Source organism: Myotis myotis, unplaced genomic scaffold, assembly GCF_014108235.1.
Source record: "Myotis myotis isolate mMyoMyo1 unplaced genomic scaffold, mMyoMyo1.p scaffold_m19_p_15, whole genome shotgun sequence".
Classification (NCBI taxonomy): Eukaryota; Metazoa; Chordata; class Mammalia; order Chiroptera; family Vespertilionidae; genus Myotis; species Myotis myotis.
The window spans coordinates 42,055,844-42,080,356 of NW_023416319.1; the positions used below are offsets into that span (position 1 = coordinate 42,055,844).

The window sequence follows — 24,513 nt, forward strand, 5'->3', positions numbered from 1 at the left end:
ACAGCTGGGCAAAGGGAGGAACAGGAAGATATGGCAGTTTCCATGGGTGACCCTTGTATCCACCTGTGTGTGCTGAAGGCCTGGTATCAGTTCCCTCTTGTGGAATCAGTATCTACCCACCCCCTTCCCCAGTCCTGCCTGTCCTCCAAGGCCCAGCTTAAACCACACTTACTGAGTGCTCATTTTGTGCCACAAGCTGTTCCAAGCTTATATATATATTCATTTCATATTCATATCCATTTAATTCTCATAGCCCTATGAGGCAGACCCATTATTATCCCCATTTCACAGATAAGGAAACCAAGACACAGAGGGTTAGACAAGTTGCCCACGGTCATTCAGCTGGACAGTGGTGTAGGGAGCCAATGCCACCCCTTCCATGAAGCCTTCCTTCTTTGAGCCTCCCCATGTGTGAACAGCCTCCCTCTGCTCCGAACTCAGAGATGCTGATTCTTACGGGGGTCAAAGCTTCCTCGCCAGGCTGCAGGTGCTTTAGAGTCATAATCCCTGGCCCCCCACAGCGCCGAGCACAGGGCCTGGCCGCGCCGCCTGCCCAGGGGAGTGCTATGTGAATGAATGGCAGTGAGTAGGTGAGTATGTGGATGAACCAACACACTGGTTAGTGAGGAAGAGAGGAGAGAGGAATTGGGATTTTCCCAGGTAGACAAGTGAATGCAGCCCGCTGGGAAGGGTTCAAGGGCAAATGCAGGGGCCCAGTGGGCTGGGAGCCGCCACTCTTCAGGAGCGTGCTTGCTGCTGGATGTCAGCACGAGCCAGGGACCTTGAGGGAGAGTTGTCAAAGGCACTGTCTTCAGGGGCTTTTAGGCTGGGCCGGAAGATCACACCAGCACCCAGGAAGCCACGGAAGAACAGTGGCTACTGCCTGTGGCCGTGCCCTCCTGTGCACCCCCGTGTCCTCCCATGCACTCCTGTGCACTCCTCTGTCCTCCCGCACACCCCCGTGTCCTCCCGTGCACTCCTGTGTCCTGTGTCCTCCCGTGTCCTCCCGTGCACTCCCTTGTCCTCCCGTGCACTCCCATGTCCTCCTGTGCACTCCTGTGTCCTCCCATGCACCCCCGTGTCCTCCTGTGCACTCCCTTGTCCTCCCGTGCACTCGCGTGTCCTGTGTACTCCTGTGTCCTCCTGTGCACTCCCATGTCCTCCCATGCACCCCTGTGTCCTCCTGTGCACCCCCGTGTCCTCCCGTGCACCATGTCCTCCCGTGCACTCCCATGTCCTCCCGTGCACTCCTTTGTCCTTCCATGTCCTCCCATGCATCCCCCGTACACTTCAGAGCTCTTTGCATCCTCCTTAATCCAGCCTCCATTTTAAGGGACTGACTCATCCTTAACACCCAAGAGGAGCCTCGGTCCCAGCCCCAGGTCTGCCTGTCCTGGGCCCCAGTCACACCCAGAATGCTTCTCTCCCTTGCAGGGAATACCAACAGCATCTTTGCCCTGGACTACATCAGTGGGGCGCTGACCCTGAATGGTCTGCTGGACCGGGAGAACCCCCTGTACAGCCACGGCTTCATCCTGACGGTGAAGGTGAGAACCTGGAAACCTCCCTCTGGGTAGAGAGGATGCCCACGCCCGTGGTGCCAGCCTTCAGCAGCGTCCAAGGTGTCGGCGCCCAGGAAGCACATTGCTTCTGCGCTCTCACCCTGTGCTGATTCCTGGGGCTCATGCCAATGAGTATCGGGTGTCGGCTACGTCAGGGGCCTTGCTGGGGACACAGTAGGTGCTCACCTCGTGGTCCATACTGTTATCCATAATTCAAGCTCTCCGCTGGAGCCACCTCAGGTTCTTATGTTCACCCCATTTCTGGGTTTTGTCCCATTTCTAATTCTCAGGGCTTCCCTGAGGCTATTGCCTTGTTAGGAAACAGCAATGCAGCAGGGAGGGGTGGCAGCCACAGCCCTGCCCTGCCCCGCCCCCCTCCAACCCCTGCAGCCACCTGCCTCTCTTGGCCAATTTTAATTAAAATCAATGACTTGCTGAGCCATTCCCTGGGAAACCCATTTAGGGCATGGATCCTGCCTCAGTCACAGGGGTCCTTCCCAGCCCCAGCCTTCGACTGGCAGGAGGAGGTGGCACAAAACCTGAGGAGAGAACTCTGAGAAGTAGGCCCTTCCCTTGGTATGGGGAGGACATTGCAGCCCAGCCTGGCTCCTAACTGCTCTCCGTGACCTTGAGAGGGCCTGGGGCAGTGATGGGGTAAGGAGCCCCCTCCCACCACTGGCTCCTTCCTCTCCACCTGATGGGCATGTGTGGGCCAACACGGCCTTTCCACCACCAGCACCAAGCCCGTGGGCCCTTCTCAGCCTTCCTTCCTGTGGGCGGCAGCTCCAATGGGAGAGCTGCTTCCTAGTCCCATGGCAGCCACCAACTCACTGAGGGACCCTGAGCTCGGTTGTCCATCTTTATAGAAAACTAGAGGCCCAGTGCATGAAATTTGTGCAAGAGTAGGCCTTCGCAGCCACAGCAGCTACCTCAATCCCATGGCTGCAGCCCTGCTTTGTCTGGAAGGTCATCTGGAAGGACATCTGGATGGCCATTCAGTCGATTTGCATGTTGTGCTTTTATTATTATAGATTTTAGGGGGAGGTTCCAAACTGGCCTGTGAATCCAGATCCCTTGGGAGCTGGTGAAACATGCCTAGTCATGGGCCTCTTGCCCAGAGACGCTGGTTCAGAGGTTGGGGTGGGGATGGGAAGGTATTGGGCTTGGGGGCTTTTGTCTAGAGACTGGACACCAAGGTATCTGATTCCATCTACTCCTGAGTCCAATCCAGACCCTCACAGTGCCTAGCACAGTGTTCAGTCCATAGCAGATGCTGAATTAAGTCTTGATTACATGACATGCTAGCATAAAAATTCTTGGCCTCCGTTTCATCATCTGCCAAATTGCATACCCTCCCTTTGCCCTGTGATGAGCCCCCAAATCTATCTTATCCTCTCCACCCCACCTCGTCCCCTTGGTTCTAGAATCCTACTGCTTGAATTTGACATCTACTGTGGATGTGTGTCCTTGTACAAGTTACTTAACCTCTCTGAGCCTTGGTTTCCTCATTGGTAAATGGGGATCATTACAATGGGAATGCTAATGATAGGCTCTCCTCCTGGGGCTGCAACCTGGGTATGTGCCCTGACTGGGAACCCTGAGAGGATGAGGTGGGATAATTCACACAGAGCGCTGTGTCCAGCATTGAGAAAGCCCTGGGAAATGATGGCTGTTATTGTGATCATGGCTGCCTTCATCCTGAAGTGTTTGTCCTCCATCTGCAGGGCACAGAGCTGAATGATGACCGCACCCCCTCCGACGCCACCGTCACCACGACCTTCAACATCCTGGTTATCGATATCAATGACAATGCCCCAGAGTTCAACAGCTCCGAGTACAGCGTGGCCATCACTGAGCTGGCGCAGGTCGGCTTTGCCCTCCCCCTCTTCATCCAGGTGGTGGACAGGGATGAGGTGAGTCCCTGGAACTATGGCCCATCTAGACCCACCACCCTGCCTGGGAGAGTCACCTGGTATCTCTGTGCTACAGCCCCGCCCCTGCTGTGTCTGAGGATAAATAAGGCTGAAAAAATCAGTGGTCTCTAACTTTTCGACTACTCCCTACCCCCTGCAAAAAACGTCTGAATATACACCTCCAGCATTTAGTTATTTATTTAGAAGCTATATGCATGATTGTCCTACTAATATAGTATGTGCACTATAAAACATACACCAAAAAATAGGCATTTTAAAAGGTAGAGGCTCTTGTATAACTGATGACGTTGGAAGAATGTCTTATTCCTGCTTCCAGGGTAATCATGACCCCTCCTTTTCTGTGAGAGGAGTGTAAGTGCTTTCAAGGAGATCCAGGCCATAGGAGACCCCAGAGGGGTCTGGGATGCCTGTATCCCCTTGCCCAAGGACCTACCTGGCTGAGGCCAGTCTTAGAAAGGAGGGACTTAGGCCTCAGTGAGGAAGAGGTTGAGTGGGACAGGGGAGAGAAGGCTCTGGGGCTAGGCTGCAGCCCCATGAGCCCTGGCAGGCCCTATGTCACGGGCCATGGGCCACGGGCCACGGGCCAGGTTCGGATGAGGCAGGCTTCTATGTGGATGGCCCCTCTCCCCTGGCCGTCACAGCCACAATTGTCAACAGGACTTCTATTTATTATCGCTGCTCCCCAGCCCACTCAGCTCAGGAATTCCATTAGGCTCCCAGCCCGAGGTCCTTCCTGCAACGACTCCTCGCTTAGGGCTCCTGCACTGGCCTGTCCAGGCCCAGCCCTCTCCTCGCTCCTCCTGCCCCCTCCACTCTGACTGCTCTGCAACTGCCCAGCATGCCTGCCTGCGCCCGCTCCCCCTCCCCCCACCCAGGTGCCCTACCTCCTACATCCCTCTCCTCCCGCCAGCTTCTCTCAGCTGGACACGGTCCCCCGCAAGGAGTCAGGGCCACAGGGGCAGATCAGTTCCTGAGTGTGTGTGTGTGTGTGTGTGTGTGTGTGTGTGTGTGTGTGTGTGCGCGCGCCTCCATCTCCTGCTAAGTCATTTCAGACCCATCTGTCTGATCACTGAAGTATGTATTAAGCACCTACTGTTTATAAGGATCTATATTTGGCCCCTTGAGGGAGCTCAGGAAGTATAACTCCATGGTCCTTCCCAAGGACCCAAGTGTGTCTACACAAAGGTGGTATGAACCTTTTGAAACGTATATAAGCTTTGGCCGGTGTGGCTCAGGTGGTTGGAGCATTGTCCCGTGCACTGAAGGGTCGAGGGTTTGGTTTCCAGTCAGGGCACATACCCAGGTTGCAGGTTCGATCCCAGGTCCAGACGCGTACAGAAAGCAACCGATCAATGTTTCTCTCTTGCATCGATGTTTCTTTCCCTCTCTACCTCTCCCTTCCTCTTTCTCTAGAATCAATAAAAATGTGTCCTTGGGTGAGAATTTATAAATATAAATAAATAGAATAAAACATATACAAAATGTAGAAAGTTTAGAAAGTGGAGATAGACGGGTATAACAACAGCCCAGGAGCGCAGAGGCACTGGCACCGGCGGTGGGTCCAGGGCCCAGGAATGCCCAGCGAGGGCTCTGGAGCTCCCTGAGGAAGGGGACATAGGGCTGGAAGTCGGGAAAGACTCTCTGACAAGAGGCAGACTAGGGCTGAGCCTTGGGGCGTAAATCAGATAGTGAACCGGAGCGCAGGGGGCTGGCGGGGTGAGCAGCTGCCCACAGAGAGGCCCAGAGGGAGAAACCTGCAAGTGGATGGAGGGACAGGTGGCCACTGATGTGACTGATGCAGGGTTTGTGTAGCGGGCTGGTGGGAAGGTGGGCTGGGACATACCTTAAATGCCCGTCAAGGAATTTGGGCTCAATTTTAGAGGCGACCCAGAGGGGAGGCAGCTTGTGTAGTGTTCGAGGCCCAAGCTCTGGAATCGGATGGGGCCTGTGTTCAAGTGCCGCCTTGCCATTTGCTGGTTCTGTGTCCTTGGGTGAGTCATTGGCCCTTTCTAAGTCTCGCTTCACTGGTCTGTGTAAGACCGACATACTCAGGTGCACTGCCGTTCCAGTGGTCCCTGCAGCAGGGAGGGGAAGGCTGGGGGGTTAAGCCCCGGCTCCTCTATGCTTCGTTCCAGAGTGGGCCCATCCGCCAGAACTGGCTGCATGCCCCACCTCACCGCCAGAGGCTGTGGGATGTGGGGAAGCAGCCATCAATCTGTGTCTGCCACCGGGGCTACCAACAAGGATATGGAGGGGAGGAGCCCTGGGATTTGTGCAGAGGACCTAGTGCAGTACCTGCCACACGCACAGGTCTAACCAGAGGGGTTCAGGGAGCATCACCACCAGCAAATCCCGAACCCCCCAGGCCCTGCTCACCGGCCTGGTCGGGGGTGAGGGAGTGGGTTCCAAGGGCACCCTGACCCCTTGGGTTTTATCTCAGGCTCTTTGCTGGAAGCCCTTTCTGAGGCATCTACAGAAATTTGAGGGGTGTCTGGGTACAGCCTCCCTCTAGTGACGGCTCCCCACCCAGGCACAGGCACCAGCACGCCTGCTGTAGACACGGGATCCAGCACAGCGAGGGACCGTTGCCCTCTTTTCCCCAGGGAGTTGGCCAGCGTCTCTGACAGTGGAGGACTGGCCTCCTCCCCACAGGGTTCCACTTCTCCGGGGCACAGTGAGGTGCAGGAAGAGAACTATCCCGGAGGAGCCGCAGCCCCAAGGCCCAGACTGTCCCACCCTAAGGTTATCTCATCCTCCGAGCTCCCAACAGAGCTGCACCCGCACCACCCCCACCCACACCACCCCAGTGTGGTCCCGGGCTGCTTGCTAAGTACAAGGGCGGGACAAGCTGCTTTCTAAACTGCCTGCGCTCTTTATCTTGGTCGGATGTCTTCTCCACTCGCCAAAACCCTAGAGCGATTCAGGTCTGGACACTTTGCCCTAGGCCAGGGGTGGGCAAACTTTTTGACTCGAGGGCCACAATGGGTTCTTAAACTGGACCGGAGGGCCGGAACAAAAGCATGGATGGAGTGTTTGTGTGAACTAATATAAATTCAAAGTAAACATCATTACATAAAAGGGTACGGTCTTTTTTTTTTTTTTTAGTTTTATTCATTTCAAACTGGCCCGGATCCGGCCTGAGGGCCGTAGTTTGCCACGGCTGCCCAGGGCCCAGCCCGTGGCGCTGAGGGTCAGGCCCCTAGGCCCCAGGCTGGAGTGTTCAGCCTCTTTGCCAACAGGAACAGAAAAGACAGAGGCCACTGAAAACTCTAAGACTGTGGTTCTCAACCTTCCTAATGCCCCGAGCCTTTAATACAGTTCCTCATGTTGTGGTGACCCCCAATTTCATTGTTACAAATTGAACATAATTAAAGGATAGTGATTAATCACAAAAACAATATGTAATTATATATGTTTTCCGATGGTCTTAGGCGACCCCTGTGAAAGGGTTGTTCGACCCCCAAAAGGGTCGCGACCCACAGGTTGAGAACCGCTGCTCTAGGAGAACTCAGGCAACTTTTGTAAGAGACTTTCTAGTTGTCATTTCTCCCAGTCTCCTTTCTGATGGGGGAATGCGTCTGTCGGGATTTGTGTCTGAGTTGAAGGTGACTCTGGATTTGCTAACTGTGGCAGGAAAATGTGCTCATTGAGCAAACTTGGAGGAAGAAGGGGCCCCTGCATGTGGAGAGGATCACAGGTGTCACAGATCCTGTGGAGCCAGTGGTTCCCCCTTCTGCTCCCCAGGACTGTGATTTGCATTATTTGTGTGAGGATCTAATATCTGTCTCCCGATTAGACGGAACGAGCCATGGGCAGGGGCAGGTCTGCTTTTGCTCACTTCAGAAGTACGGATAGTGGGGTTAGGGCACGAGTGAATGACAGTGACCCCGACTGGCCATCGCTCAGGGCTGTTGTGCTGAAGCCCAATTCCTGCAAGTTTGTGTAGGAAGGGGACCCCAAACGTCCACTTTGGGGCAGTAGAGGGTGCTGATGGCAAACAGCACGGGAGGGAGGCAGCAGTTAGCCCCCAGTCAGCACTGTGCAGCCAGCATTCCTAATCAGGATGCTAATCTAATTCACAAAGACTGGGTGGTGCCTGCCGTCCTCTGCACTTTGAAGGTTCTACTCGGTGTCTTGCTGCATCTCAGGCTCTGCCGGACCATTCCGGGCGACAAAGGTGCTTGAGAGAGGCCCCTTCTCTCTCCCAAGGACTCCATCCTCATTGTCAAGTCTCCGGGAGTAATTTCTTCTGATTTGCTAGGCTATAGAAAACTCACAGAAGCCAGGGAAGGAAGGGACAGGGTGGGCTGAAACCAACAACAACCCATTTATTCTGGGTGACAGTTGAGATGCAAATAAACGGTTGTAATGCAAATCACACCCAAAAGAAATCTCAAGGCAAAGGCCCCAGGAGTCAGCCTTGGTGTGGGAGCCCATCTCTGAGTTTCAAATTAAAGGCTGCGGCAGCTAGCTTCGTTCCCGTGCCCGGCTGCTGGGCGGTCTCCTGCCCTTCCCCGGCTCAGGGAAGCCACGGGAAGCGCGCAGCACACTTGTTCGCGTTGATGCCATCCTGTCCGCACCCACCTCCTGCCCCCGCATGTTCTTTGCATTTTCTCCACTTAGTTAACTTTTCCTCTCCTGATCTTGCCTGTGCCTCCTCCCCACTCCCCCCGAGTCCTAGCTACAGCTGAGCCGGCCCCAGGCTGTCCTGTTTGCCCATCTACACCGGTGGGGTTATTGGGATGGTTGGAATTTTCCATTCAGCTCTCAAACCTTCTTCTCCTTCGAAGCAAGTGGATTATCTGTGTTCTGCATCCTGCCTCTGAAGGGGGGGGAGGGGGGGGAGGGAGACAGGGAGTGTGGGGGCCGTCCGTGCATCCGGCTGCTTTACAAATTCCAGCAACTGGGTGTGCTTTTAAACACCGTTTTGCATTATGCACGACCCCTCCCAGTGCACTCGGGTAGCTAAAACCCGGCAGTTTCTCTCACCTGCCTCCATCGGGAGACATCTCTTCGTGCGTCGTGTCTTTCTCCTCAGGAGTTGGGAGCATTTGATCCACTGTATTTCTGCCTCGCTCCTGACCCACAGCTTCGCAGGACACGCCTGCTGTTGTCCTTGAGAACATCTTCGCGGAGGAACAGGGTTAGAATGGGGAGTGGGGCCCCAGTATTCCCCACCTCTACTGCCTGGTTCTGGCTGCTTCTGGAAACAGACCTCATTCATTTGCCCCCACCGTTCTGAGGGACTGTATTGAAATTTGCACAGGTCGGGGAGGGGGGTGGTTAATGCATTCATTCACCCCACAAACATCACTGTGCACCTGCTCTGTGCCGACACGGGGGACAGTGCTGGACATGGGGCCCCTGGCCTCCGGGAGCTTCTGTGTCGTCCCGTGGGGAGGCGGAGGAATAAGCACAGCATCGTTGCAGGTGGGAATGAAAGTCAAGAAGCCAGTAGCCTGTGAGTTGTGGGCTTGGGGGGGGGGGGGGACTATTTTTGACTCAGTGGTACAGGAAGGCCTTCCAGGGAGGTGCAGAGAGGCAGCCATGGGGGCTGCGCAGGGAGGACATTCTCGCCGCAGGTGCTCCCCGTCAGGGGCAGAGGGGCCTGGAAATGGCCCGGCATCTTCAGGGAGCAGAAAAGAGGCCCCTGTGACCACGAGCTGAGGAGCGGTCGGAGGCGAGGCCGCAGTCACAGCAGACGAAGGCCAGGCCTCGGCAGCACAGGGAGGCGTTTTCCTGTCACGCTGGGCCCAGTGGGGAGCGAGGGAGTTGGCAGGTTCTGAGTCCTCTTTCTTAAGGAGCCATCTGATTGCTGTGTTGAAAGTGGACTGTCAGGGGCCGAAGCAGGTGGAGGTAGGAAAGTCTCCCACACAGAAGACCCGCGCCTGCCCTGGCCACTGGCTCCAGCAGGTGCTTTCTAGCTCCAGCCCGAGGCTCTCGTGCAGTTTAGCCATTTCCTCTTCAGGCGTCTGCAAGAAGCCAAGGACCCCAGTCCCCTTATAAGGAAACTTGAGAAGTCCAAGACAAACTGCCTTCAGAGCTCTTCGCGGAGTGGCCGCCTTGAGTCTTTGTGACAGACCCCCCCCCCCCCCCCGGTAGAATTGGCTCAGGATTTTGAACTCTGACCACAGCATTCTGCAGCCAGACCTCCCCAGCAGCCCATTGGAGGTGGTAGAGGAAACACAGAAGCAGGCCCCACCGCAGAGTGACTCCAGGCAAGTCATGCTCCCATCCTGCCCGGCTGGTGTGGTTCAGTGGTTGAGCCTCTACCTGTGAACCAGGAGGTTGCGGTTCGATTCATGTTCAGGGCATCCTTTTGGTCCAAGAGGAGGGGAGGGTGCCACCTGACTTCCCTCCTCATTGCCGCCCCGACGTCGGCTCACCCTCCCTTCCCGAACTTGCTCCAGCGGCCTCTGCTCCCCACTTGGGGCCGGGGGCCAGGCACTTCTGTGGGCCTCGTCTCCCACCAACCTCTCCCAGCTGCCCATGTGCTTGTTTATCGGGTCCCACAGGTTAGGGAGAGAGAAGCAGCTGGAGTGGTTCAAACCAGGGCTTTGAGGACGGACTGCCTGGGTTCAAATCCCGGCTCTGCCACTTTTGATCTGTGTGACCTTAGGGGACTTACGTATCCCCTCTGACTGGGTTTTCTAATCTGCGAAAGGGAGACAGTAATAGTACCTGCCTCACACGCTCTCATGAGAATTAAGTAAGTCAATATGTGTCCTTAGAACAGTGCGAGCCTATGAAAAGCGCCCTGGAACGTTTGACTGCTTGTATTGTCCCCAGCCCTGAGAGCTACTATATATGTAATGTCGTGTCCTTTTCAGAGAGGAGGCAGGCAGGGCTCAGAGAGCTGAAAGGGCTTCCCTGAGCTCACACGGACAGTGGGCCTCAGGGCTTGGCCTCGAACCTCAGTCCTGTGCTTTACGCTTGTATTGCAGGGCTCCCCATTCTCCTCAGAAGTTTCCAGCGTGGCTGGGGGGAGGCAAAGGGGGAAGACCAGGCAAGGAGGGGCGCCTGCCCGACAGAGGTGAGCGGGGACGCATCTGTCAGGAGCTAATTCCTGTTGCAGGCAGGAGATGACACAATTCATTTGTTTGAGGGGCAGAGAAAACACAGAGAAGATGAGTCCCCTCCCCAAGGAGAAAACATCACCAATAAATAAATGAAAGAGAGCAAATGACGAGAGAAAGGCCATATTCCACAGCGCGGGGTGTATCACAGGGATGGGCAGCGGGAGCGGGCCAGCGAGGAGGGGAGGGGGCTTTCTCGTTCTCCTGCTCATCTCGGCGGCGCTGCTTTTATCCATCACCCTCCCTTTCCACTCCACGTGTGCCCCAGGCCCGTCAGAGAGCCCAGCCCGCAACCTCGTGCTTATTTACATTTAATTTCGCATTTGTTCCCATTGGTCCGTCTGTCCAGCCTGCAGTTTCTCGGGCCCTCTCCTCGTGCGGCCCTCAAGGTTCTGTGGCTGCCGGGCCCCCCCAGGCTTCCTGTCAGCCAGGGGTCCGGACCCGGGAGGGGAGGCCCATGGAACCCCCAGGCACCCATGACTCTGGACGGAGAAAACTGCATCTTTATTTTCACTGACCTCTCACTGACCTTGAGCCACGCCCTTTAAGTATGAAAAAATGGCATTAGTGGCACCTGTGACTTTGACCCCAAGAGAAATCGCAGATATTTTCACCTATTACAGGTGTCCCGGGGATCTCAAAATGCCATTCACATGCATCACTACTTTGAAATTACAGCATATATTAGGCCCAAATCTCATTGTCTCATGCATTAAAAAGCACATGATTCTACCATAATACCCTTTAAAAATACTTTGATGACTGTATTTCAAAATAATTAGTCGACTTTGTGGGTTTGTTTTATGTTATACAATTTAAAATGTTATTCTGAGAAGGGGCTTCCCCATACTGTCGGCGGGGGGGTCTGTGGCCCCCAAAAAGATGCCACCCCTCTTGAACCCCTGTGCTCACTGACTGCGAACCTCAGCATGCTCCCTCCTCAGCTGCCTCTCTCTGGCCCACATTTCACTGCTCTGAGTTGGGGTCTGGGCCACACATCCCTGTGGGGTGGGGTGGGATGGGGTAGGCGAGGGTGGGAGCAGGGAGGACATTTGCTCCATGTCACACACTCAGCTGGGGGTCCATTTTCCAGTTCTGGACCCTCCAGGCCACCGCTCAGCTGGGCCCCATCAATCCACTGCCAGCACCTACTTTTCAGTGGAGTCACGGGAAACATGCCTCCCGGCCACCGCAGCGAGCAATTCCAGCTGTTACTCATCCAGCCGGCTGACACCCAGGGCCGGGACCTCTGCTTTCCAAAGCAGCCTGAACTAGAACCCAACCCCGAGAAGCAGGGACGAGAGGGCAGGGCTGGCACAGCGTCCATGGCGGCAGATGTAGGCTCCTGTCCTCTGTGCATGTCTGATGCTCAGGTATCCAGGCCCTTCTTTCCCTCCTTCAGGGAGGGAACTGGGATCTGGCCGGAAATCACGAACTTCCCCCTGAGGCTCCCCGGAGGTACAGGGAAATGATGAAACGCCCCTCACACGCTGCACCTCTCACCCAGGGAAGGAAAGCAGAGAGGAGGTGGTGGGAAGGCTGATCGCCATCCCCCCAGCCAGAGTGCCCACCCTGGCGGCTCCTGTTTCTCTGCGGCTCTGCGGGTTCTGCGGCACAGTGTCCACCCAAAGCAGCGCCAGCTGAGCCGGTCCCTGGACTCCGCGGGGCCTGGGTGAGCCCCACTGCATTGTCCCCGCCCCGCCTCCTCCCTGGTGGTGGGCAGGGTCCGTTGGCCAGACCTCTGTTGTCTCAGCTTCCGCTCGCATTTCCAGGGTTTCTCCCCCAAGATTAGGCTCTCCCCCGGAGAGGATCTGCCCACTTCAAAGCAGCCGCTCTGGAAGGGAAGCCAAGGGGAGCGGGCAGCCCTGCCTGTGCTTTTCCCATTAATTTCTCCCCAGTTGGCTTCGCTGAGGCTCTTACGGTGACGACGATGATTATGAGGATTTGTCTGTGCGTGGCTGCATCCCGTGGTGTGATTCCTCTCTTCGTGCTAAGCTCCAGCCTCCCTGAGGACCTGAGGGAGCCCTTGGCAGGGCGCAGACACCTCCTAATTTGGTCTCGTTTGTAATCTAATGAGCGTACTGTTTACACCGGCCCACAGCCCCGGCGAGGTGTGCAGCAGGCAGCCTATTTGGCAGCCCTGGCACCAGGGCCCGTTCTTCACCCACTCCCGCCCAGGTGCCCTCGGCTCAGACCCCCAGCAGCTGGGGGTCACCTTTCATATGGGATTTGGGGGTCAGTCCCCTCTCACCCAGCTCCCTGGCGGTGGTCTCCTTCCCCATGCCCACCACCCCCCACGCTCGTGAGCAGGACTGAATGGGTGGGAGAGAGTGGGAGTCATTTTATCGTGGGAATCACTCCCTAAAACAGCTGTGGGCAAACTACGGCCCGCGGGACGGATCCTGCCCGTTTGAAATGAATAAAACTAAAAAAAAAAAAGACCGTACCCTTTTATGTAATGATGTTTACTTTGAATTTATATTAGTTCACACAAACACTCCATCCATGCTTTTGTTCCGGCCCTCCGGTCCAGTTTAAGAACCCATTGTGGCCCTCGAGTCAAAAAGTTTGCCCACCCCTGCCCTAAAAGCAGCGGCTGGTCTTCCTGCAGATCCCCCCTGGGAGCCGAGCAGGTCTAACAAACCTCACTCTCCATCCCTCTTCCTCTCTCCATCGCCTCTTGGCTGGCTCATGCCCACCATGGTGCCCCTTCACCATGGGCACCACTGAGCCCAGTCCCACCCTAGAACGTGGTTTCTTCCTCCCACACTCCCTCTCCCCGCCCCCTTTGCCACCTCTCGCAGTGCCCCTGACAGCAGCAGGTGGTGTGTTTTGACTGTGCCCCTGTCTCACAGGGTAGTGCTAAGCACAGCCACTGGGAGTTGTGTCCAAGTGTCTCGCCCCATCACTGACCGTGGGCTGGGAAACACCCTAATCAACTAGAAACAGGGACTGGAGAGTCCCGCCGGGCAGCTGTGGTGAGGGTGGGCCACCAAGGAGGGCACAGAGCCCGCTCCCCAAGCCAGCACCCTGTCCTGCCCGCCTGGGCACCTGCCGGCTCTGTGCCCTGGGAGGGGGGCGTCAGTGCAGGACCTGGTGGGCGGGGCAAGAGGCACTTCCTGGCAAAGCAAGGTTTCATGGTGGTGGTGTCACTGCCCATGAAGGCACAGGGCAGAGACCTTCCCTTCCCCATCCCCAGACCTCAGTTTCCATCTGTCGCCCACTTCGTTTGAAAAAGGAATGGAGAGGAAGAAGGAATTGTCGAGCTCAAGGGCGTCGTATGTTGACGGCGGGTTAGCCGGCGCAGAGCGGCTTTGCTCCTTCGCCCTGACTTGCGCCCTGAGTCTCGTGCCAGCAGGGATAATCTCTGCTCCGCTCTCATGAGCAAAGCGAGGCTCAGAGAGGAACCTCCTCATAAAGTCACAGAGCAGCACGGACGAGCGCAGTGCGAGTGAACACAGGCTGGGCGCGCCCGGGCCTGGGGCGGGAAGTGAGAGATGCCCTGTGGGCTCTTGAATTGAGCGGGGAGGTGGAATCCACCCGTTCCTTCATTTACTCAGTATTTGCTGAGCAACTCCTCTGTTCTGGATGTGATTCTAGGTTCTCTTCCTAAGTGAGCACAACAGCCCAAGTCCAGGCCGCAGGCAGCTGTGGTCCAGGGTGGAAGACTAAAGAATCAAACAAGTAAATACATGGGTGCTGTTAGGTGGTGTGTGAGGCAGGGGGGAAATAAAGCAAGGCGAGGGGTTTAAGGGAGCCCTGGGAGGGGGCGGGGTCAGTGGGAGCCCCTCTGATAAGTGGCATTTGAGAAGAGACCTCAGTGAGGTGAGGGCGAGCCATGTGGATATTGGGAGGAAGAGCATTCTAAGCAGGATGAACAGCAAGCACAGTGGCCTGCACATCAGTAAAGGAAGAGAGAGGAGGCCAGACCCGCTGGGCACTGTCAGGGCTTGGCATTCTCAAGAGTGAGGCAGGCACTCCCTGAGCTAGTGACTTGATCTGAGTGACATTTCAAAGGGATACTCTGTGTAAACAACCCGATGCCCATCAGCTGATGAGTGGGTAGAACAGAATGTTATCTCGCCACACGGTGGAATATTATTCACCCACTAGAGGCCCGGTGCACGACATTCGTGCACTGGGGGTGGAGGGTCCCTCAGCCCCACCTGTACCCTCTCACAGTCCGGGAACCCTCAGGGGATGTCCGCCTGCAGGCTTAGGCCTGTTCCAACGGGTCCTTAGCTCTGCCACAGAGGCGGAAGGGGCTCCCACCACCACCACCACTGCGCTCGCCAGCCGTGAGCCTGGCTTCTGGCTGAGCGGCACTCCCCCTGTGGGAGCGGACTGACCACCAGGGGGCAGCTTCTGCGTTGAGCGTCTGCCCCCTGGTGGTCAGTGTGCATCATAGCGAAGGGTCGTTCCACCATTCAGCTGATTTGCAAATTAGCCTTTTATTATATAGGACTAGCCCAGCCTGTGCCCTCTCGCAGTCCAGGATCCCCTCACAGTCCGGGGCTCTCGCAGTCTGGGACCCCTCGCTGCAGGCGGGAGAGGCTCCTGCCATGCCGTTGCACTCACTAGCCATGAGCCCGGCTTCTGGCTGAGTGGTGGTCCCCCTGTGGGAGCACACTGACCACCAGGGGGCAGCTCCTGCATTGAGCATCTGCCCCCTGGTGGTCAGCGCACATCATCGTGACCAGTCCTTCTGGTCATTCTGCTGTAATGGTCGCTTAGGTTTTTATTATATTGATTATGGTAGTGAAGTACTGACAGATACTACCACATGGGTGAACCTAGAAGGCATTGTGTGAGGTAAGAGAAGCCAGACTCAAAAGGCCGCATCATGTATCATTTTATTTGTATGAAATGTCCAGAAAAGGCAAATCCACAGAAAGGAGTCAGGTGAGTGATTGTAGGGACCAGGGGAGGCGGATGAGGCGTGAGCACTCACGGGTGTGGGGATTCCTTTTGGAGAGATGAAAATGTTTGGGGATCGGAGAAAGGTGGTAATTGCAATATCATGAATATACTTAAAACCCCTGAATTTGTATGCTTTTGATGTTAAAACAGTGAATTTCATCTTTAACTAACAAATTTTTTAAAAGAACACTCTGGCTGCCCAGGGTGAATAGACAGCACAGGGCAGGGCGGTGACTGGGAGGGGAGGACGGTGATTGGAGGCGCTGTGGAGGGTGCAGTGTCAGCTCCTGGGCAGGTTTGAAGGGAGAGGTAATAGGATCTGCTGATGTGTGTGGGGGGTGGCGTAGGAAGGAGGTGAGAATGGCAACACAAGGTGTTTGACCGTTAGAAACATGGAGTTCTTACTTCCTGAGATGGAGAAGCAGTAGGTTTGGAGGGGAAGGTGGAATTCGTGGTTCGCTTTCAGCATATTATGTGTGACATGCTGTCAGACACCCCATGGAAGTGCTGAGAAGGCAGAGGGGTGTGCTGGTAAGGATCCACTAGGCCAGTGGTCAGCAAACTGCAGCTCACGAGCCACATACGGCTCTTTGGCCCCTTGAGTGTGGCCACGAAGTTTCAATTGCACTGTACGTGCGCGCCCGCACGTGGTATTTTGTGGAAGAGCCACACTCAAGAGGCCACAGTTTGCCGACCACTGCACTAGGCAACTCTGGGGTGGGGGAGGGGCTCCTCTGTTGTAGCTTTTGTGGATTTTTATGGTGTAGATGCTCCTACCACAGCCCAACTCCAGCTGCCAATGTGACCTCACTGGCTCTCCCAGATTCTGGAAATCTAACAGGAGCCTCGACAAGCCAAGCAGGTTCCAGCCACCACTCTGTGGCTCTGGCTGGAGATGGGAATGTAAGCGTCGCCAGGCCAGCATCTGGATTGTATATGAAGCCACGGGGCTTCGCCTTGGCCGGTTTGGCTCCGTGGATGGAGTGTCAGCCCTCAGACCGAAGGGTCTCAGGTTTGATTCTGGTCAAGGGCATGCACTTCAGTTGCAAGCTCCATCCCTGGCCCCAGGTCAGGGTGTGTGCTAGAGGCAGCCCATCGATATTTCTCTCTGTGTGTCTCCCTCCCTTCCTTCCACTCTCTCTAAGAATCAATGGGAAAATATCCTCGGGTGAGGATTAACAAAATTTAAAAATAATAAAGTCACAGGTCTAGCTTGGCTCACTGCAATGGGTTGTGGGTGGAGCAGAGAGCAGCGCTGGGGCTGAGCAGCCCTGGGGTCCCCAGTGTTAGGGGAGAGGAGGATGAGCCAGGAAAGACACTGAGAAGGAGCTGCCCCTGAGGCAGGAGAGGACTCAGAGGGAGCACTAGGCGGCCGGAGGAGGATGAAGGCAGTGGGAGCACCGAGCAGGACTCAGATGAGGGAGAAGGCAGCCTGCCCTAACTTCCAGCCCTAGTTGTCAATTAGCATGTGAATCTGTGATTACGTTTCTGTTTTCAGCATAATGACTTAATTGCCCTCATTAGGGAATGTCCAAATCCTCTAAGATTTACAGAGCAGGCTGACCAGGCTTTTTTTTTTTAATCCACTTGACCCTCTTCTCCCACCTGCCTTAATGCCCTCCCCTGGCACACCCACAGCTCAGCCCTGAGAGGGAGGCAGGGCTCCCCCAAGCTCTGTGGCCCATGCAGCTGCAGTAACTCGGTCCCATGCTCATAGGGATGGGACTGTGCTTGGGCAAGCAGACCGCTAAGGTGAAGTGAGAATCAGGGGATCTCCAAGGCAGGTGACGCAGCCGGTCCCAAAGGCTGCATCCTGCGTGATTCCATGACACTCTCCAAAGATAAAACTAGTGATGGAGGACCGATCGGTGGTGAGCAGGGGTTTGGGGAGCAGAGGAAATTGTAGAGGGAGAGCATCGCAGAGTTCTTGGGGTTAAGGGGCTGTTCTGTATCCTGGTTGTAATGAGGGCAACACAAATCCATCCATGTGTTAAATTCATAGAACTGTATACCCCCAAAATGTCTATTTTACTGCATGTTAATTATAAAAATTACCAATTATTGAAGGCCTCTCCACTTGCCCAACCTTCCACTCCCGCCATTTCCCCACCCGAAGGTGAAGTGACAGGTTCCAGCATAAATAGCAGCACTGGTGGACTTTTAGACTCAGCGCCACCCTTCTCTCCCTGTCATTTAATTGTGCAAGTATGCGATACACACCCTGCTGTACAGCCAAAGAGGGAGGCTGGAGGGCCTGGAATGCCAGATGAGTTTAAACCTCATTCAGCAGGCAATTGGGAGCCATTGATGGTTCTTGAGCACGAATGATATCCTCACCGCTGTGCTTTGGGTTGGTTAATCATGAAGACAGTGACCAAGGGTAATAGCAGACAAAAAGAATGGTCAGGGCTGCATGTGGGGTAGGTGGGAAAGGCAGTGGTTGGAATGAGGCTAGAGTTTGGATCCCAGAGATGGGAGGGGCAGGCTAGAAGGAGGACAAGAAGATGGGAACTGCCAACATCTGCCATCACGGCTGGGCAGCGGCCAGGCCTTGCTGGTTTCATCTTTACCTCATATTAGTTCCTTAGCTGGGTGCCCTACTCTCTCTCTCTCTCTCTCTGTCTCTCTGTCTCTCTCTCTCTCTCTCTGTCTCTCTCTCTCTCTCTGATTTGTCTCTATTAGTTTCTCTTAGAATCCGATTATCTCTCTTGCCCCCCTTTCTGTACTTCCTCCTATCTCTGTCTTCTCTCTGATTTTTCTCACACCCACACACTCACAGATACAGTCATGTAGCTCGTTCATTTATGCCTTTGTCCATTTAACTATAGTTATTGTTTAGCGAATGCATGCGTACCTTGAGAGGCGTGGACTTTATCAAGCAGGAGGGACTCTCTGCAGGCCTGGGCAGCTGTGCCTGAGTTTGACTCTGGGATGCCCAGTGGTGGCTGAGTGACATGTGGGGCTGTCTCCAGGCATAGTCATCCATCTGCCTGGAGCTCAGCACCCTGACTCTGCCCAGGACCCATTTCTTAGGGCACGTGTGGTGTCTTTGTCCACAGGGAAGGGGACCTGAGTCGGGGCCGCTTCACCTGGCGGAAGGCTAGGAAGGGAAGGGAGATGAAATTGCCCACTTTCTTCTGGCTCCCAGGACCGCAGGACTCCAGGTTCATGGCCTCTAAGGGGTCATGATCTCTCTCCTCCAGGCCTCCTGACGGCCGTGGAGCCCTCATTTGAAAGGCAGCCCAGAGAGCAGGTAGTTTACCTGAGGTCACAGAAGCACGTCACCTCCAGTTCTCTCCTCCCTCCCACCGCTCCGGCCTCGCAGCCCCCGCCACGCAGAGGCGCAGGAAGATGGATTGGCTAGTGGAGAGGCAGCGGAATACAAAGTGGTGGGATTAGCAGCAGGCAGTGTCCCCCTCCTGATTTCCATAAAGCGGTTAGATTTCTTTGCCTGGCCACACATTTCTCTCTCTGTGGGAACAGGGAAATAGTTTTAGCATGGTAAGATCAGCTTGCATGCAAGTTGCCGCATGCAAGGCCCTGCTCCTAGCTCTGCACCAGCCCCTCCCTGCTCCTGTCAGAGGCCCCTAGAGGTCCTGGGCAGAAGGCACAGCGTGGGTGCCCCTCAGCCAGCCATCGAGACTCCTCCCACAAGGCCCTGTCCCTCAGATCAGGTGTTCCTCCCCAGACAGAAGGGACCCCAGAGAGACGGAGGGACAATTCTGGGCTTGGAGCAGCCTGGGATGCACAACCTTTTTCCTGCAAATTGGACTCTCCTCCCTGCACCACTGAGAACACGTATACCCCACTTTAGCCCCCTCCCAACCCCAGCCCAAACTCCAGGGTGGAGTTTGACAGCAGAGTGAAGGAGGGGGTTGAAGCCAGGTATGGGGGTGAGGACCACGTCGATCAGAATGCTGGTCAGAATGTCAGACCTTCACCATCAGTAAAGCGGCCACCTGTGTTGGGGGTGCGCCTGGGTTACCAGGCGGGTCCACGAGGAAGGAATTGCTAGGCTTTCCACTTGGGGTAGGTGCCTTGCAAATAGGGGCACGTGCAGGAGGGAGAAAGGGAAGGCAGCGGGGGCGTGGCCTCACTTCCTTGGGATCTGGGGGGAGTGGAACATGTTGTCCTGGAATGAAGAGCTCAAGCCTCATAAATCCTACGTGGCCCCCTCTGTCCTCTGTGTGGATTACCAGACCAGGTGACTGTGACAGCACCCTGTGTGTGTGGGCCTGGCAAGGCCCCTGTAACCCAGGCCCTCCACGTAAAGCTGGCCTTTGGCCACGCCCACAGACACTGTTAAGGGGAGAGCCCAGCCCTCCTGGCCAGTCCCCCTAACACCACTTTGTTTCAGACAATACCCACTGGGCCAGAGCAGCCCAAAGATCGACTCCTCCCACAAATGGCTGTTCACTTGGGGCAGAGAACTGGGGTCACAGTGGCTGGTTCCAACTCTGGGGGTGGGTACAGGTAGCTTTGCCGTACCCGGTGTACTCAGGCAGCAACTAACCCAGGGGTGGGCAAACTTTTTGACTCGAGGGCCACAATGGGTTCTTACACTGGACCGGAGGGCCGGAACAAAAGCATGGATGGAGTGTTTGTGTGAACTAATATAAATTCAAAGTAAACATCATTACATAAAAGGGTACGGTCTTTTTTTTTTTTAGTTTTATTCATTTCAAACGGGCCGTAGTTTGCCCACAGCTGAACTAACCCCTCCCAGCCAGGACCCACCCAGAGCAATGGCCACCAGGCTGAGCAAGAGCCGCTGGTCAGTTGTGCACCTGCCCTCTCTGGTCAGGGCTAGGCCTGTGTGTGAGCTGGAGGAGGCCCTGTGCCCCGGAGGTCAGCTCAGCCTTTGGGGAGCACCTGTAGGACCCGGGGTAGCGTGGTTGGAACTAGATGCTTAGAACCCCTTGTTTACCACGCCAAGCGCATGACCTCCAGGCCTGGGCAGTGGTGCCAGTTGACCCCTACTAGGCTCTCAGGCCCAGCTGGTAGAGCTGGGGACCAGCTTGCCTGGTTTGCCCGAGACTGCCCAGGTTTTAGCTCTGTATGTTCTAAGTCCTGGGAACCCTCTCAGTCCCAGGCAAACTGGGACAGCTGGTACCCCATCATCTGATTCAGGCCTGAGAGGTGGCCCGCTCCCAGAGTAGAGAAACGGAGGCTCTGATCCAAACAAGCCTGGAATGTGGAAAAGAGAAAGTAGGGCTGACCTACCACCTTCGACATAGGCTTTGCTGGGTCCCTGGAGTTGGGACTCAGCCTGGAAAATGGGGAGGAGGCAAGGGGAGAGTGGCAAGGAGAGAGGCAGGTGGTCAGGTGTAGCTGGGCTTGGGAAGTGTGAGTTTCCCATAGTGCACTGTGGTGCGAATTGGGAAAATAGAATTTGAAAGCACCTGAGCCTCATTTACCTTATTGCAAGTACCCAATGCGCCTTATAATTCATTTCCCAGAAGAGCTGGGGCTGGCTGACAGGCCAGCGGACAAGATCCTTTCTGAGGGGGGGGGGGGGAGGTGCGCAAGTGCAGGTGAAGAGCACCTGCCCACCTTGCACCCCTTCTCTAGACACGCCCTCTATACACATGACCGTGTGATGAAATTGACAGCTCTCTAGTATTCTTTCCCCAAAGTGCCAGATGCCAATCGGATTGAATTAGATTTCACAAGGGTTTTTGCAATACATGGAATTCACCAGCAAATTACTCTTAAAGAGGGAAAATCAATCATTTGGAGCAGAGATAAGCTGAAGGCAAGGCAGCCTGGGATTGATCCCGTCTGTGCAGGCGTGTGTGGAATCCAACAGATAACCTGGGAGAGGGGGAGGGGGTCTGACAGAGAGGGACAGGCACAGGGAGGGGGCGGGGGGGAGGAAAGGGGGCAACAAGAGGAAGAGAGAAATAATGGAGGTAGATGGTAAAGAAGAGAGGGAGAAATGGAAAAGAGAACGGTGAGAGGGGAAAGAGCAAGAAGAAGAGGGATAGAAGAAGAGAGGAGAGAGGAGAGAGGGAAGAGAGGAGAGGACTTGAAGAAAAGACAAAGATGAAAAGAGTAAGAGAGAAGGCACAGAGAGGCAGAGGAGTGGGAAGCAGGTATCAGTGGTTCTTAGAGAGTCCCCCAGTCCGTACGTCCCATGTGTAGATCAGGAAACTGAGGCCCAGCGAGAACACAGGGTTTGCCCCAGTCACACAGGGAGGAACGGCCGATCCAGAGAAAATGGGGTCCAGACCTTAGGCCCATGCTGCTCAAGGGCCCAAAGCACAGAGGGGCTTGCGAAGGGCGTTAGGTGGGCAAGAGCCTGAAGTGAGGGCTGTTCCCTTCACTCTGGTGCAGACAGTGTAGCCGACTCCCAGGTGGAGAAACGGAGGCGCTGATGGCTGGACAAGCCTGGAATGCACCAGAGAAGGAGCAGGGCTGAGCTACACCGAGTGGCATGGGCCCTGAGGTCCTGGAGTTGGAATTCTATGCCCAGGAACCGGAGGAGATGGGAGAACAGAAGACAGACGGTGGTCCCTCACCCAGGACTTGCCCATGATGCGCCAGCATCAGTTCTCCTGGACTCTTGCAACTTGGGGTTGAGGCAGGGTTAGGGGCCAGTGACCACCACAGGGCTCCTTCCCATCATCCCCTGGAGTCCAGCGTCACAGTGGGCCGCCTGGTGCACTGAGCATGGGAAGCTGCCCTGGGGGTGGGGGGGGGCAGGGCCAGAGAAATGTGCCCCCCCTTAGGTGTGGGGGTCTGGAGGGAGAAGCTGCAAGCATTGAGGTGGGGAGTGAAGAGAGGCCGGCCCTCTGCCTAAGGTTCACTTGGGCACGTCTGATTGGGGTTAATTGAGTGAGAGGATAGACAAAGGAGTGATAAGGAATCTTCAGTAGCTTTGATTTTCTCTGTCAATAGCATGGATTAGACAGCAGAGCACTGGCGGGAGGGAGAACTAGGGCCCCTGCCCAGGAGGGGGGCTCCCCTCATCCCCACGCACATCCAAGCCTTCGTGCGCTCTCATTCCTGGCCAAGGTGTAGAAATCAGCCCCTCCGCCCCCTCCCTTCTAGAACAACAATAACTCTCCTTTACTGAGCACGTGCTCTGACCCAGGCGTTTTACCGAGATTTTGCAGCTCACCCACAATTGCCCTGTCGGCAGCCCGTATTCTGCCTTATCTTGCAGAGAAGGAAATTAAGGCTCAAGGAGGTAAAATTCTTTGGGCAAAACCACACCGCGGAAACGGGCAGTGCCCAAATCTGGGGTCAGGCCGTGTGCTTCCAGCCAGCACTGAAGCTCAGGGCTTCGCACCCTGGCATCACTGGTCACGGGCTCCTCCCTGGCAGGCCTAAGTTCTGGACAGGGCTTCTGTGGGGGTGACACTACTTTGGGGCCCTTCTCTGCACTGCAGGCCCCTGCCCTGTTCCCAGCTTGGGCTAAGGGTGCCCCACCAGCCCACAGCACTCCGTGGGTGCCTCGGGAGGTCCCCGGCCCATCTCCGTCTTGATGCACAACTGCACAGCCCGCCCCCATGTAAAGACCGCTTTGGCCCTTGCTGCCTTCCCTTGTCCACCTGGCATTTGCATGACCCTGGTCTTTCTTCCCCCGTTAAAAGGAGCTAAAGGCACATCATAGGGTGGGGTGAGGGTTCCCTAGCATTTGGGGTACAAAGGAAGAACGCATTCCAGGCTCTCAGAACATGGTGGGGAAAGCAGTGACCTGCTTCTTACTCCTGCGGCATGTCCCTCTCCCTACTTCTCAGATGAGGGAACTGAGGCTGCAGGAGGGGAGGGGAGCTGCCCAAGGTCACACAGCTAGGAAGATGCGGGGCCTGTTCCCACCACTCGCTCCACTGCCTCGCACCACTGAGTCACCAACCAGCTACCGCCCTGACCCAAAGTCAGGAGAGAGAGCATCGCCGTGGGGCTAACTGGTGCCTCTGTCAGCAGGGCGGTGCATCAGGGTGGGGAGATCCAGGGAGAGCCAGAGGGGTGCAGGAGACAGCTGCAGGCTGCACATCCCGGAGGAGAGCACTGTGGGCTCCCCCCCCTCCACAGGGCACCTCCCTTTGGGGGACTAGGCCACCTGCTGAGGGAAGTGCCAGTGCCCAGAGCCCACAGGCAATGACTGAGAGCCTGCTCGGAGAGCGTCAGGCCAGGATCAGAGAGAACCCAGGACTCCCTGTGCCAGCCCACCCGCAGGGGCCAACCTTAGGGGCCATCCTTAATGTAAATCCCATTCTGGGCCTCAGGGTGGTGTGAGCAGTCGGTGAGCCGATGCTTGTGGAAGACCCAGCCCAGAGTAGCCTCTCGGTAAATAGTTGAGAAACAACACTGGGTCCATTCGCGGAGCCGGTCACTGCAGAGAAAAAGAGGTCGCTCTGGGCAGTGAGTGCCTGCTTTGGTGGCTCTCAGGGCCACCCCTCCACTTCCGGGGGGAGGAGGAGCCAGGTTTGGGGGAGTGGAGGGACCCAGCCCCTTCTGGCAGCAGCTGATAATGCCCGGCTGTCCTGCTGCCCTCCATGGGGGGTGGCAAGACTTCAGTCACCACAGCAAAGCACAGCTTGCTGCACGGGGTGGGACCAGCGGAGGCGAGGAGTGTCCTTTCCCCTCCGATAAGTAAATAAAGCCAAACCCTCGCAGCCCCGCGGCGCTGGCTCCCCAGCCTGATAAGGGGCAGGTGGGCGCTGCTGCTCAGCTCCAGGACCCGCAGCTGCCAGCTATCAGCCTTCTCATCGCGCTCCCAGCTGGAGGAGAATTTAATCCACCGGGTTCCTCTCCACACACCCTGGGACTCCTTTTGATGTTCCTCTTTATCTCCCTTCCCAACAAAATTGCCCCTCATCAGCTCCAAGAGGGCCTCCTGCCTCTCCGCCTCCCTCCCTCCCATCTCACCCCACCAAGCAGCCCCCTGCAGGGCCTGGCAGTGCGTGAGGGCCAGGGTGGGAGGAGGCCCAGCCAGGCTGGGGACCATAGGGCTGGGCCCTCCACCAGCCCCACTTCCCTACCGTTAGCCTTGCTCCCTGACCTTGGGAGAGG

General features: G+C 56.0%; 1 protein-coding gene across 3 annotated transcripts in view; it reads left to right on the forward strand.

Annotated features, from left to right (window-relative positions):
• The window catches only part of CDH23 (cadherin related 23), a 359,086-nt gene that overhangs the window by 169,972 nt on the left and 164,601 nt on the right, over positions 1-24,513 (forward strand). For all 3 annotated transcript variants that reach the window (XM_036337001.1, XM_036337002.1, XM_036337003.1), the window contains exons 9-10: positions 1,435-1,547; positions 3,287-3,475. In XM_036337001.1, coding sequence (XP_036192894.1) covers positions 1,435-1,547; positions 3,287-3,475 — 302 coding nt within the window. The remainder of the gene's footprint in view (positions 1-1,434; positions 1,548-3,286; positions 3,476-24,513) is intronic.